Consider the following 15,603-nt stretch of genomic DNA (forward strand, 5'->3'; position numbering starts at 1 on the left):
GCCCTTGGTCGGCCCCTCTTCCTTTTACCTTCCACTTTCCCCAGCATAATTGTCTTCTCCAGGCTTTGCTGTCTCCTCATGATGTGGCCAAAGGACTTCAACTTTGTCTCTAGTATCCTTCCTTCCAGTGAGCAGTTGGGCTTTATTTCCTGGAGGATGGACTGGTTGGATCTTCTCGCAGTCCAAGGCACTCTCAGCACTTTCCTCCAACACCACAGCTCAAAAGCATCGATCTTCCTTCGCTCAGCCTTCCCTAAGGTCCAGCTCTCACATCCGTAGGTGACTACAGGGAATACCATGGCTTTGACTAGGCGGATCTTTGTTGCCAGTCTGATGTCTCTACTCTTTACTATTTTATCGAGACTGTACATTGCTCTCCTCCCAAGAAGTAAGCGTCTTCTGATTTCCTGGCCACAGTCTGCATCTGCAGTCATCTTTGCGCCTAGAAATACAAACTCTGTCACGGCCTTCACGTTTTCTCCCTCTATTTCCCAGTTGTCAATCATTCTTGTTGCCATAATCTTGGTTTTTTTTTAGTTTAGCTGCAACCCGGCTTTTGCGCTTTCTTCTTTCACCTTGCATAGAAGGCTCCTCAGCTCCTCCTCGCTTTCAGCCATCAAAGTGGTATCATCTGCATATCTAAGGTTGTTAATGTTTCTTCCAGCATTTATCGCCCCAGCTTTGCATTCATCCAGCCCCGCACATCGCATGATGTGTTCTGCATACACGTTAAAAAGGTTGGGTGAGAGTATGCAGCCTTGCCGTACGCCTTTCCCAATCTTGAACCAGTCTGTTGTTCTGACTTGCTACTTGGTCCTTTTACAGATTCCTCAGGAGAGAGACAAGGTGATTTGGTATGCCCATCCCACCAAGAACTTGCCACAATTATTATTAGACTACTGCAACGCTCTCTATGTGGGGTTGCCTTTGAAGACGGCTCGGAAGCTCCAACTAGTCCAACGCTCGGCAGCCATGATATTAACAGGAGTGAAGCGCAGGGAGCATACAACTCCTTTGCTGCTCCAGCTCCACTGGCTGCCGATTTGCTACCGGGCTCAATTCAAAGTGCTGGCGTTGGCCTTTAAAGCCCTAAACGGTTCTGGCCCAAGCTACCTATCCGAACGTATCTCTGTCTATGAACCCACCAGGACGCTAAGATCTTCTGGGGAGGCCGTGCTCTCGATCCCGCCTGCGTCACAAGCACGGCAGGCAGGGACGAGGGACAGGACCTTCTCTGTGGTGGCCCCTCAGCTGTGGAACACCCTTCCCATGGACGTTAGATCAGCCCCTTCGTTAATGGTGTTTCGTAGAAAACTAAAAACCTGGCTGTTTGAACAGGCGTTCGGATAAACAGTGCAATGTACACGATGAATATAGGATATAGGAATATAGGAACGGAACTATGGACAACGAATTTGGATCACGATTTGTTAATGTGTTGGTATTGATGTGTTATTACCATGTATACTATGGTGTTAATGGTTTTTTAAATTTTGTATGTTGTTGGATTGACTTTTTGCTCTTGTTGTGAACCGCGTTGAGTCGCCTACGGGCTGAGAAACTGCGGTATACAAGCAAAGTAAATAAATCACAATACATATAAATAATATAAATAAATAAATAAATATAAAATAAAAATAAATATAAGAATAATAATTATATCACAACTTCTGAGGATGCCTGTCATAGATGTGGGTGAAATGTCAGGAGAGAATGCTTCTGGAATATTTATTTATTTATTATTCAAACTTATATGCCGTCACTCCCCTGGGGCTCTGAGCGGCTTACAAGAAAAGGCTAAAATCTAACACAATTTAAAAACAATTTAAAACAATTTAAAAACATGGCCATACAGCCTGGAAAACTCATAGCAACCCATTATTATTATAGTCCCGGCTGTGCATCCACACTGTCTATGTAATGCAGCTCGACCAAACTTTGCACCACACTGAGAATTGGCAATCTGCAAAGACGGTGATTTGATGTTTTTATCATACTTGTGGGAGGCTTCTCTCATGTCACCGCATGAGGAGCTGGAGCTAACAGAGGGAGCTCATCCGCCTCTCCCTGGATTTGAGCGACTTGAGAAACTGCAAGTCGCTTCTGGTGTGAGAGAATTGGCCATCTGCAAAGACGTTGCCCAGGATGCCCGGATGATTTGATGTTTTTATCATCTTCTCGGATGGAGGGCGATTAATATGTTATTAAATGATGATGATGATGAGGTTTCTCTCATGTCCCCTCATGAGGAGCTGGAGCTGATAGAGAGAGCTCATCCGCCTCTCCCCGGATTCGAGCGACTTGAGAAACTGCAAGTCGCTTCTGGTGTGAGAGTATTGGCCATCTGTAAAGACGTTGCCCAGGATGCCCGGATGATTTGATGTTTTTATCATCCTTGTGGGATGCTTCTCTCATGTCCCCGCATGAGGAGCTGGAGCTGATAGAGGGAGCTCATCCGCCTCTCCCCGGATTCAAGCGACTTGAGAAACTGCAAGTCGCTTCTGGTGTGAGAGAATTGGCCATCTGCAAGGATGTTGACCAGGGGATGTCCGGATGATTTGATGTTTTTATCATTCTTGTGGGAGGCTTCTCTCATGTCCCCGCATGAGGAGCTGGAGCTGATAGAGGGAGCTCATCCACCTCTCCCCGGATTCGAGCGACTTGAGAAACTGCAAGTCACTTCTGGTGTGAGAGAACTGGCCATCTGCAAAGACGTTGCCCAGGGGACTACAACTCCCCATGCAAGTTGCTTCTGGTGTGAGAGAATTGGCCATCTGCAAGGACGTTGCCCAAGATGCCCGGATGATTTGATGTTTTTATCATCCTTGTGGGAGGTTTCTCTCATGTCCCCGCATGAGGAGCTGGAGCTGATAGAGGGAGCTCATCCGCCTCTCCCCGGATTCGAGTGACTTGAGAAACTGCAAGTCGCTTCTGGTGTGAGAGAACTGGCCATCTGTAAAGACGTTGCCCAGGGGACTACAACTCCCCATGCAAGTTGCTTCTGGTGTGGGAGAATTGGCCATCTGCAAGGACGTTTCCCAGGATGCCCAGATAATTTGATGTTTTTATCATTCTTGTGGGAGGTTTCCTTCATGTCCCCGCATGAGGAGCTGGAGCTGACAGAGGGAGCTCATCCGCCTCTCCCCAGATTCGGGCGACTTGAGAAACTGCAAGTCGCTTCTGGCGTGAGAGAATTGGCCGTCTGCAAGGACGTTGCCCAGGGGACGCCCGGATGATTTGATGTTTTTATCATCCTTGTGGGATGCTTCTCTCATGTCCCCGCATGAGGTGCTGGAGCTGACAGAGGGAGCTCATCCGCCTCTCCCCGGATTCGAACCTGCGACCTGTCGGTCTTCAGTCCTGCCGGCACAGGGGTTTAACCCTCTGTGCCACCGGGGGCTCATTAACAATGTTTCCCAAACGTTGGCCCCTCCAGGCATTTGGGACTTCAACTCCCAGAACCTTTCATAATTGCACACTACAGCCGAGGCTTCTGGGAGTTGAAGTCCGACGCGGCTGGAGCGCCTGTTGGGGGATGGCGCCAGCTCGTTCCACGGTCTCCATGGCAACGGAGAAACGCTTTCGTTGGCGCCAACGGCTTCGGTTTGGCCCCGCCTCTTTTAAAGTCCTGGCCGCCCTGTGCGCAGCCGCAGTGAGGCGAAGGCGCGTCTCGCAGTCCTCCTCGTGCCAGACGGCGCGTTGCTTCGAGGCCGGGAAGATGCTGGAGGCGCAGGCCGCCTTGAAGAAGGCCGCGGTGGGGAGGGGGTCCCTGGTGAGCAACAGGGACAAGCCTTGAGGCTTTGTAGGCCCTTCCCTGCCTCTTCCTTCCTTCTCTTGCCTTCTCTCTTAATTGGACTTCGACTCCCAGAAGCCTCAGCTGCTCTGGCCAATGGCCAGGGATTCTGGGACTTGGAGTCCAAAGTTTGGCTTTCAGCCTCTCTGGTGTTGAGGACTTCCACTCCCAGAATTCCCTCGATCTTCCTAATGCCACAACCCCTTAATACAGTCCTTCATGTTGTGGTGACCCCCAACCATAATAATATTTGTGTTGTTACTTCATAACTGTAATTTTGCTACTGTTATGAATCAAAATGTAAATATCTGATATTCAGGGTGTATTTTCAGTCACTGGACCAAATACTCCCAAATTTGAATACTGGTGGTGTTGGGGAGGGGGGTTAATTTTGTCATTTGGGAGTTGTAGTTGCTGGGATTTATAGTTCCTAATACACAGATGTCTATAATATGCCAAGAAGAGAAAAGTAGGTATATAGTGTAAGTAATGGACTATCCACTTCTGTAGAACTTCTCTTAAAGATATTGAATTTGGTAACACTTCACTCAAGTATTGTCGAAGGCTTTCATGGCTGGAATCACTAGGTTCTTGTGGGTTTTTTCGGGCTATAGAGCCATGTTCTAGAGGCAATTCTCCTGATGTTTCGCCTGCATCTATGGCAAGCATCCACACCACACCAACAACCACCATGTCAGACTACACAGAGAAGCCATTGAAATCCACAAGCATGTGGGCAATTTCAACAGAAAGGAGGAGACCATGAAAATGAACAAAATCTGGCTACCAGTATTAAAAAAACTCTAAAATTACAACAGCAAAACAACAGAGAGGAAACAACCAGGCACAGATTGACACCTCCCAGCAAGAGAGTTTCCCAGGCTCAGGCAGGGCTTCAAATGCTAATGAAGGTGATCAGCTGAAACATTCACACCTAGCTTCAGCAGAGAGCTCTTTGCCCCACCCCAGCCATTCCACAGATATATAAACCCATTGTCCTAATTCCAACAGACCTCACTACCTCTGAGGATGCTTGCCATAGATGCAGGCAAAACGTCAGGAGAAATGCCTCTAGAACATGGACATATAGCCCGAAAAAACCCACAAGATCCTACTTCACTCAAGTATTACCATACCATTAATTCCCTATTCATTTTAAATAACAATATTGACAGAAAAGGAATTTGAAACACCAAAACACAGTTTTACTACAGACTTGATAATATTCTCAAGTGTTCCAGAAGCTTTAGATCAAGTTGCTAACACTCTCTTAACATCAAGCTCTAAATCAAGTTACTACCACACTCTTAACATCAAGATATACATTCTAGTAACGCTTTACTTTGATATTATTATACACAAGTGGCAGTAGTACAAATTCTTCATATATTTTTTTTGTCATGTCAGAGCAACCAGTCCATTATATTACATTTCTAACAGAACAAAGCAAACAAACAGAAAAATACAAAACTTGTGAGTTTGGTAGTTGATTAAATGTCCTTTGACCAGTATCTGGCCACTTGGAGTGCCTCCGGTGTTGCTGCAAGAAGGTCCTCCATTGTGCATGTGGCTGGGTTCATGTTGCATTGCAGCAGGTGGTCAGTGGTTTGCTCTTCTCCACACTCGTATGTCGAGGATTCCACTTTGTAGCCCCATTTCTGAAGGTTGGCTCTGCATCTCGTGGTTCCAGAGCGCAGTCTGTTCAGCGCCTTCCAAGTCGCCCAGTCTTCTGTGTGCCCAGGAGGGAGTTTCTCATTTGGTATCAGCCGTTGGTTGAGGTGCTGGGTTTGAGCCTGCCACTTTTGGACTCTCGCTTGCTGAGGTGTTCCAGCGAGTGTCTCTGTAGATCTTAGAAAACTATGTCTAGATTTAAGTCGTTGACGTGCTGGCTGATACTCAAACAGGGGATGAGCTGGAGATGTCTCTGCCTTGGTCCTTTCACTATTGGCTGCTACTTCCCGGCGGATGTCAGGTGGTGCAATACCGGCTAAGGAGTGTAATTTCTCCAGTGGTGTAGGGCGCAGACACCCCGTGATAATGCGGCATGTCTCATTAGGAGCCACATCCACTGTTTTAGTGTGGTGAGATGTGTTCCATGCTGGGCATGCATACTCAGCAGCAGAGTAGCACAGCGCAAGGGCAGATTACTCTTCATATGAGTAATATCAACGTTGAGTTGCTCTTGAATGAGTTCCTTCCCGCTCTGTAACAGAGTAGTTGTCACAGTCTTTTATCAATATTTATCAAGGTTGTTATTTCTGGATAACAGGGATGGCCAAGTAGTCCGTAATGCCGGGGCAAGTACAGCTGGTTTCCCGGGTACAGGCCAGTTTCGATACTTCCTCAGGTAATCTCCCTGTTTGCTTGGCTGTGCCTTCTCATTCCTGTCCATGCAGCATCTTTACATGTGGTGTTCTTTAATCAGTTGCGAGCTTGAGAATATTACCAAGTCTGTAGTAAAACTGTGTTTTGGTGTTTCATATTCCTTTTCTGTCAATATTGTTATTTAAAATGAATAAGAGAATTAATGGTATGGTAATACTTGAATGAAGTGTTACCAAATTCAATATCTTTAAGAGAAGTTCTACAGAAGTGGATAGTCCATTACTTATACTATATACCTACTTTTCTCTTCTTGGGATTTATAGTTCACCTACAATCAAAGAGCATTCTGGACTCCTCCAACAATGGAACTGAACCTAACTTGGCTCACAGAACTCCCATGACCAACAGAAAGTACTAGAAGGGTTTGGTGGGCTATGACCTTGAGTTTTGGCGTTGTAATTCACTACATCCAGAGAGCACTGTGGACTCAAACAATGATGGATCTGGACCAAACTTAGTAAGAATACTCACTATGCCAAAATGTGAATACAGGTGGAGTTTGGGGAAAATTGACTTGACATTGGGGAGTTGTAGTTGCTGGGATTTATAGTTCACCTACAATCAAAGAGTATTCTGAACCCCACCAAGAATGGGACTGAACCAAACTTGACTCACAGAACTCCCATGACCAACAGAAAATCCTGAAAGGGTTTGCTGGGCATTGACTTTGAGTTTTGGAGTTGTAGTTTACTACATCCAGAGAGCACTGTGGACTCAAAACAATGGTGGATCTGGACCAAACTTAGCACGAATACTCACTATGCCGAAATGTGAACACTGGTGGAGTTTGGGGAAAATTGACTTGGCATTTGGGAGTTGTAGTTGCTGGGATTTATAGTTCACCTACAATCAAAGAACATTCTGAACTCCATCAACGATGGAATTGAAACAAACTTGGCACACAAAACTCCCATGACCAACAGAAAATACTGGAAGGGTTTGGTGGGCATTGACCTTGAGTTTTGGAGTTGTAGTTCACCTACACCTACAGAGCACTGTGGTCTCTGGATGTAGATGAACCCCCATTACAACCCCCATTACCAACAGAAAGTACTGTATGCAATATCTGATATTTTCATTCACTGGACCAAATTTGACACAAATACCTGATATGCCCATATTTGAATACTGGTGGTGTTGGGGAGGGGGATTAATTTTGTCATTTGGGAGTTGTAGTTGCTTGGATTTATAGTTCACCTACAATCAAAGAGCATTCCAGACTCCTCCAACAATGGAACTGAACTTAACTTGGCACACGGAACTCCCTTGACCAACAGAAAATACTGGAAGGGTTTGCTGGGCTATGACCTTGAGTTTTGGAGTTGTAGTTTACTACATCCAGAGAGCACTGTGGACTCAAACAATGATGGATCTGGACCAAACTTAGCACGATTATTCAATATTTATTTATTTATTATTTATTTACGACATTTATATGCCTCCCTTCTCATCTCAAAGGGGATTCAGAGCGGCTTACAAGATATGTATACATATTATATTATTAGCATAGTAAAATATCAGTATTATATATTACTATACCATTATATTGTAATATTATTAGTAATATTACATGTAATATAACATATATAATTATAACATATTAGTATTATATTGTATTACATTTTAATATTATCAATATTATATGTATATACAATACAATACATTACATTACATGATATTAATATGCCCAAATGTAAACACTGGTGGAGTTTGAGGAAAATAGACTTGACATTGGGGAGTTGTAGTTGCTGGGATTTATAGTTCACCTACAATCAAAGAGCATTCTGAAGGCTTTTGGGAGTTGGAGACCCAAACACCTGGAGTTTGACATCTCTGGATTATTCACGGCAAGGGCAAAATAGATTGCCATAGAAGGAAAAAGGTTCAGGTTGACCTAAAGCACAGCTTTCCGAACTGTGTGTTCCAATACATTCGAGCAGGGGTCCTCAAACCTTTTAAACAGAGGGCCAGGCCACAATCCCTCAAACTGCTGGAGGGCCATATTATTATTTGAAAAAAAAAACATGAATGAATTCCTATGCACACTGCACATATCTAATTTGTAGGGCAAAAAAACACTTTAAAACAGTACAATAATTAAAATGAAAAACTTATTATTGTTTCAATGGGAAGTGTGTACCTGCTTTTGGCTGATGAGATAGGATTGTTGTTGTTGTTGTTGTTGTTGTTGTGTGCTTTCAAGTCATTTCAGGCTTAGGTTGACCCTGAGCGAGGGCCGGGTAAATGACCTTGGAGGGCCATATTCGCTCCCTGGGCCTTAGTTTGGGGACTCCTGCATTAATATGTCATCTGCAGTATATAGCTGTCTCACACAAACATAAAGAGAAACCTCTGAGTCTATGTAAAATAGGCAGTCAATCATGTGTTGTCGAAGGCTTTTATGGTCGGAATCACTGGGTTTTTGTGATTTTTTCAGGCTGCATGGCCATGTTCCAGAAGCATTCTCTCCTGACGTTTCACCCTCATCTATGGCAGGCATCCTCAGAGGTTGTGAGGCCTGTTGGAAACTAGGCAAGTGGGGTTTATGTATCTGTGCAAGAAAGAACTCTTTTCTGCTTGAGGCAAGTGTGAATGTTGCAATTTCCCACCTTGATTAGCATTGAATGGAGACCATTAAAAATGAACAAAATCTGGCAGAGGAATTCCAGACAGGAAACTATCAGGAACAGCTAACACCTCCCAACAAAGGATTCCACCAGGCAGGAAACAGCCAGGCTTTGAAGCTGCTAGGCCATTAAATGCTAATCAAGGTGGCCAATTGCAGCAATCGCACTTGCCTCAAACAGACAAGAGTTCTTTCTCCCACCCTGGACATTCCACAGATATATAAACCTCACCTAGTTTCCAACAGACCTCAAAACCTCTGAGGATGCCTGCCATAAATGTGGGCAAAACATCTGGAGAGAATGCTTCTGGAACATGGCCCTAGGGCCCAGACAACTCACAGCAACCCAGTTATTCTGGCCATGAAACTTTAGGAGAGAATGCTTCTGGAGCATGGCCATACAGCCCAGACAACTCACAGCAACCAGTAATTCTGGCCATGAAACTTCAGGAGAGAATGCTTCTGGAGCATGGCCATACAGCCCAGACAACTCACAGCAATTGAGGATTTCTGGCCATAAAACATCAGGAGCGAATGCTTCAGAAGCATGGCCATACAGCCCGGAAAACTCACAGCAACCCAGTGATTCATGTTTTTTTAAAATATATATATATATAAGTGAAAAGTTTGCATGAGATATATTGAGTCCCCGTACATTTCATTGTTACAATGTATGTATGTGTCCACATAACTTATAAGAGATTGGTGTGACTTCCGGATTGCTTGCAAAACTGAATTTCTGTGTCGCAGAATAATACATGTCTAAAAAGTGTGTCATCAACATGAAATGTTTGGAAAACTCCGGCCTGAAGCTTTCCAACCCCTGTCTGCTGTTTTCCCACCATCTCTGTGAGGCAATGTTTCTTGTGCAGAGCATTGTTGGATTCCAACATCTCAGAGGTTTAATGTTCTTGTCGTCTCCTCTTTAGCTTAGACCTCCTGCCTCCTCCACCACTCTGAAGAATGCCAGGTGTCCTCAGTCTTTCTCTTTTTCGGGTAAGGGAATCCTTGGTTGTTTTTTGTTTACATTTGTTTTATGTAATTACGTTATTATTGTTTATTATTTGTGTTTTCGGTTTTATTTTATGGAATTGTTGTTTGGGCTTGGCCTCATGTAAGCCACACCGAGTCCCCATCGGGGAGATGGTGGCGGGATACAAATAAAGTTTATTAGTCCCCAACTGATGACATATGTAGGAGAGAAGATGGAACTGTCCCCTGGCCCCCTCTCTCTTCACTCTGGCCCAGAGCGGCAGTTGGTGCTGGGGAGAGGGGTTCCCAACTGATGACATATGCAGGAGACAAGATGGAACTATTCCCTGGCCCCCTCTCTCTTCACTCTGGCCCAGAGCGGCAGTTGGTGCTGGGGAGAGGGGTCCCCAACTGATGACATATGCAGGAGACAAGATGGAACTGTCCCCTGGCCCCCTCTCTCTTCACTCTGGCCCAGAGCGGCAGTTGGTGCTGGGGAGAGGGGTTCCCAACTGATGACATATGCAGGAGACAAGATGGAACTGTCCCCTGGCCCCCTCTCTCTTCACTCTGGCCCAGAGCGGCAGTTGGTGCTGGGGAGAGGGGTTCCCAACTGATGACATATGCAGGAGACAAGATGGAACTATCCCCTGGCCCCCTCTCTCTTCACTCTGGGCCAGAGCGGCAATTGGTGCTGGGGGGAGCGTTCCCCAACTGATGACATATGCAGGAGACAAGATGGAACTATCCCCTCGCCTCCTCTCTCTTCAGCCTGGCTCAGACCGGCAGTTGGTGCTGGGGGGAGGGGTCCCCAACTGATGACATATGCAGGAGACAAGATGGAAACTGTTCCCTGCCCCCTCTCTCTTCACTCTGCCCCAGAGCGGCAGTTGGTGCTGGGGAGAGGGGTTCCCAACTGATGACATATGCAGGAGACAAGATGGAACTGTCCCCTGGCCCCCTCTCTCTTCACTCTGGCCCAGAGCGGCAGTTGGTGCTGGGGAGAGGGGTCCCCAACTGATGACATATGCAGGAGACAAGATGGAACTGTCCCCTGGCCCCCTCTCTCTTCACTCTGGCCCAGAGCGGCAGTTGGTGCTGGGGAGAGGGGTTCCCAACTGATGACATATGCAGGAGACAAGATGGAACTGTCCCCTGGCCCCCTCTCTCTTCACTCTGGCCCAGAGCGGCAGTTGGTGCTGGGGAGAGGGGTCCCCAACTGATGACATATGCAGGAGACAAGATGGAACTGTCCCCTGGCCCCCTCTCTCTTCACGGCAGTTGGTGCTGGGGAGAGGGGTTCCCAACTGATGACATATGCAGGAGACAAGATGGAACTGTCCCCTGACCCCCTCTCTCTTCACTCTGGCCCAGAGCGGCAGGGTGCTGGGGAGAGGGGTTCCCAACTGATGACATATGCAGGAGACAAGATGGAACTGTCCCCTGGCCCCCTCTCTCTTTACTCTGGCCCAGAGCGGCAGTTGGTGCTGCAGGAGGGGTCCCTAACTGATGACATATGCAGGAGACAAGATGGAATTGTCCCCTGGCCCCCTCTCTCTTCACTCTGGCCCAGAGCGGCAGTTGGTGCTGCAGGAGGGGTCCCTAACTGATGACATATGCAGGAGACAAGATGGAACTGTCCCCTGGCCCCCTCTCTCTTTACTCTGGCCCAGAGCGGCAGTTGGTGCTGCAGGAGGGGTCCCTAACTGATGACATATGCAGGAGACAAGATGGAATTGTCCCCTGGCCCCCTCTCTCTTCACTCTGGTCCAGTACTTCTATATATGTCTGTTACTTCTTGCAGTCATGAGTTTGCACTTGTGTTCAGGCAGTTCAGAGCTGTAAAATGTAATAATGTGCCACTTGGGGGCCCCTTGGTGGAGCAGTGGGTAAAACCGCGAGGCTGCTGAACTTGCTGACTGAAAGGTTGACGGTTCAAATCCGGGGAGCAGGGTGAGCTCCTGCTGTTAGCCCCAGCTTCTGCCAATCTAGCTGTTCACAAACAATCAAATGTGAGTAGATCAATAGGTACCTTTTCTGCGGGAATGTAATGGCACTCTATGCAGTCATGCTGGCCACATGACCTTGGAGTTGTCTATGGACAACGCCGGCTCTTTGGCTTAGAAATGGAGATGAGCACCACCCCCCAGAGTCGGACATGACTAGACTTAATGTCGAGGAAAACCTTTACTACCACTAGCTTAGATGACGTTGACAGGAGATAGGATAAAGTCATGAAGAAGACATTACACAGAGTCATTAAGCAGAGTCAGCCCTGTGCTTGGATAGGAGACCACAAATGGATACCAAGTGCTGTGGACTATAATTTAGAGGGACTACTGGCAAAACCACCTTTGCCTAGGAAAACCTTATGAAATTCATAGGGTTGGCACAAGTTGACAGGTCACTTTAAGGCATATACCCAACACCTGACGGGACTAACAATAGTATTAACCACTGTTTTAAGGATTAGACTAATTTAGATAAAATGTTCAGTTCAGTGTTGACAAATCTGAACTCTTCTGAAGTGTGTTATAAGCAATGGCATTACCTCCATGTGGTCCTGAAAATGACAGCATATAGTAGCAAAAATTCATGTTGGATTTGAATGTTTTATATGTGTAGGCATGTGTAATCCATGCTTCTAAATGGTTCTAAAGCACTTACAAAACTAAAACTCTGGTGGTGAAAACTAGGGGGCGCTGGTGTTTTGCTTCTACAGTGTTGCTAAAGTTCTGGTGGTGAAAATTTCAGAACTCTAACAAAACTTTCAAAATTTCATTATTATTTCTTTATTGATGATTTTTATGACAGAACCAATTTGTATGCCATTTATAATGAAATTTTGTTAGAGTTCTGAAATTTTCACCACCAGAACTTTAGCAACACTGTCGAAGCAAAGCACCAGCGCCTCCTAGTTTTCACCACCAGAATTTGTAAGTAATTTAGAACCATTTAGAAACATGGATTGCACATGCCTACTATACAATATGCACTAGGATTGATACTGTCTCTTCTGTTAATGGTTTCACATGCAAATCTTTCTGTTGTGCAGTTGCTAGCATTTTGAATAAAGTATATGTGTCCTTTCCTGGACATTTACTCTTCATTTCTACCTGCTGCCCACCCCCTGAAAAAGGAAAGAAATATATTACTTTAGACTATAGAGATGACCAAATTGATGAATTCTCAGTTTTTGCTTCACAATCTTGAGGCGTTCCCTGACATTCAAGGAAGGTTTATTTCTCCCTTACGAGTAATTTAACTGGGCAAGTGAGATAATTCTCTGTTTTGATATTTGTTGGTTTCATCCCTGGACTGCACAAGTCTCTTGTGTCATCAAGTCTCCAGTCCTCAATGAGTAGATAGACTAGAGAGAGGATTAGGCTGAGGGATTCCTCTTCCACGCATTCCTATGCATGTTTTTTTTCTCTGTCTCCTCCCCCTTTTTATATGTTGGGAGGTGTTGCTCTTTATTTACTGACCTGATTTTAGAGATACAAAATCACATTCCTATGCATTTTTCCTGTCTCCTTCCCCTTTTTATTTGAAGATGTAACAATGGAATCTCTATGAGTGAACTTCCTTTTAAAATGTATTTCTATTGCCCTGGGCTTGGCCATGTGGGCATTCACCATTTTCCAGTCTCTTCTGCTTTTTCTTCCTTCCAGTGAGGACACATTTTGCCTCTCTCTTTAGACAAAATGTAGCTGCATGGATTTTTAAAAACTTTTTATCCTTTTACTTCTTCAGAAGATAAGATTTAATAAGTTAGTTAGCTCTAAGACCTTTTCTATCAATATTTTTTTTACTTCAATAAATACTTTTGAACCTAAAGTTCTGAGTCTGCAATCATTGCCATCCTATGGAGAGAAAGCTTATCCTAGCTTGCCACATGTAAATTTCTCCTGGTTATGAAGTTTACTTCTAGTACTCTGCTATATTTATGGTGGAATCACCCCAAATGAGGGTTATTTTTGAGCCTAATAGGTATTTATTTATTTATTTATTTATTGTGTCAGGGGCAATCAGACCATTGTATTATATTTCTAACAGAGCAAAACAAACAAACAGATTAAAAAAAACACAAAGTTTGCAAGCTTGGAAGTTGATTAAATGTCTTTTGACCAGTATCTGGACACTTGGAGTGCCTCTGGTGTTGCCGCAAAAAGGTCCTCCATTGTGGAGGGCTCAGATTGCATTGCAGCAGGTGGTCAGTGGTTTGCTCTTCTCCACACTCGCATGTTGTGGATTCCACTTTGTAGCCCCATTTCCTAAGGTTGGCTCTGCATCTCGTGGTGCCAGAGCACAGTCTTTTCAGCACCTTCCAAGTCGCCCAGTCTTCTGTGTGCCCAGGGGGGAGTCTCTCATTTGGTATCAGCCATTGGTTGAGGTTCTGGGTTTGAGCCTGCCACTTTTGGGCTCTTGCTTGCTGAGGTGTTCCAGTGAGTGTTTCTGTAGATCTTAGAAAACTATTTCTAGATTTAAGTCGTTGACGTGCTGGCTGATACCCAAAGAGGGGATGAGCTGGAGATGTCTCTGCCTTGGTCCTTTCACTATTGGCTGCTACTTCCAGGCAGATGTCAGGTGGTGCAATACCGACTAAACAGTGTAGTTTCTCCAGTGGTGTAGGGTGCATACACCCCGTAATAATGCGGCATGTCTCATTAAGAGCCACATCCACTGTTTTAGCGTGGTGAGATGTGTTCCACACTGGGCATACATACTCAGCAGCAGAGTAGCATAGCACAAGGGCAGATGTCTTCACTGTGTCTGGTTGTGATCCCCAGGTTGTGCCAGTCAGCTTTCATATGATCTTGTTTCTAGCACCCACTTTTTGCTTGATATTCAGGCAGTGCTTCTTGTAGGTCAGAGAACGGTCCAGAGTGACTCCCAGGTATTTGGGTGTGCTGCAATGCTCCAGTGGGAGCCTAATAGATCAGATTCCCCATCAATATTGACGAGAATCTTTGCTCGGTTACCTGTGAAGTGTTACATTCTACTGTAAACTCTACAATCCTTTTTTTTTTAAGGGAGACATAATGAAACAACCAGCAATAGAAACATGGCAATTTTGAATAATGATGACGATGAGGATGATGACAGAGGTAAGACTACAATTATAATAAGTATTTAGTTTTAGTTTGTAATTTGTAAGATTCTTCAGTTGCTAAAACAACACATCATGTAGGGAATAGTTTTAATTCATTAAAATATTTGACTTTTGTGCAAGACTTTGAACATGGGGCATAATTATGGATTAAGAGTGTAGAATGTGAGGCCTTCAGACCAACTGTCGTTCCTACTATCCTTCATCATCTGTTATGCTGTCCAGCGCCGATGGGGGTTGCAGTACAGTTATATCTAGCAGTTCAGGCATTCCCCACACTTGGTACGGATGATGAAATGGGTAATCCCCATAGATGCAAGTATTTAGTATGGAGAAATTCATCACAGGATAGTCAGTGTTCGCAGTTAGTTTTCCCACTGTATTCAAATAACTAGGGGTTGCATCAGGACATGCTCACCTTCTCTCTTTGCAGACTTATCTTTTCTTTCTAATCCCATTCCCAAAAGAAACAAAATCCTGTATTTCATATTCCAAACTGATGGTGTTTGTATTTTTTTCACCAAACGCAGTGACTTTGGATGAAGCCTCCCTCTTAAATAAGTTGATAAGAAAATCTCTAGTGGAATCCAGTCACAATGTGGAGGTTCTGCAGCGGGATCCCAGATCACCACTGTTTTCTGTGAAAACTTTTGAGGAATTGCATTTGTGAGTAATGTAGTCAAAATTCACTTACTTTTTTTCATGATTGCTTTCTGT

At 44.9% G+C, this 15,603-nt stretch overlaps 1 protein-coding gene across 1 annotated transcript in view; it reads left to right on the forward strand.

Annotated features, from left to right (window-relative positions):
- Window positions 1–3,677: 3,677 nt before the first annotated feature.
- DDX25 (DEAD-box helicase 25) overlaps window positions 3,678–15,603 on the forward strand; it is a 29,968-nt gene continuing 18,042 nt past the window's right edge. The window contains exons 1-4 of the mRNA XM_060787281.2: window positions 3,678–3,772; window positions 9,734–9,800; window positions 14,810–14,884; window positions 15,417–15,552. Coding sequence (XP_060643264.2) covers window positions 3,719–3,772; window positions 9,734–9,800; window positions 14,810–14,884; window positions 15,417–15,552 — 332 coding nt within the window. The 5' untranslated portion in view covers window positions 3,678–3,718. The remainder of the gene's footprint in view (window positions 3,773–9,733; window positions 9,801–14,809; window positions 14,885–15,416; window positions 15,553–15,603) is intronic.

This window comes from Anolis sagrei, chromosome 7 (genome assembly GCF_037176765.1).
Source record: "Anolis sagrei isolate rAnoSag1 chromosome 7, rAnoSag1.mat, whole genome shotgun sequence".
NCBI classification, from domain to species: domain Eukaryota; kingdom Metazoa; phylum Chordata; class Lepidosauria; order Squamata; family Dactyloidae; genus Anolis; species Anolis sagrei.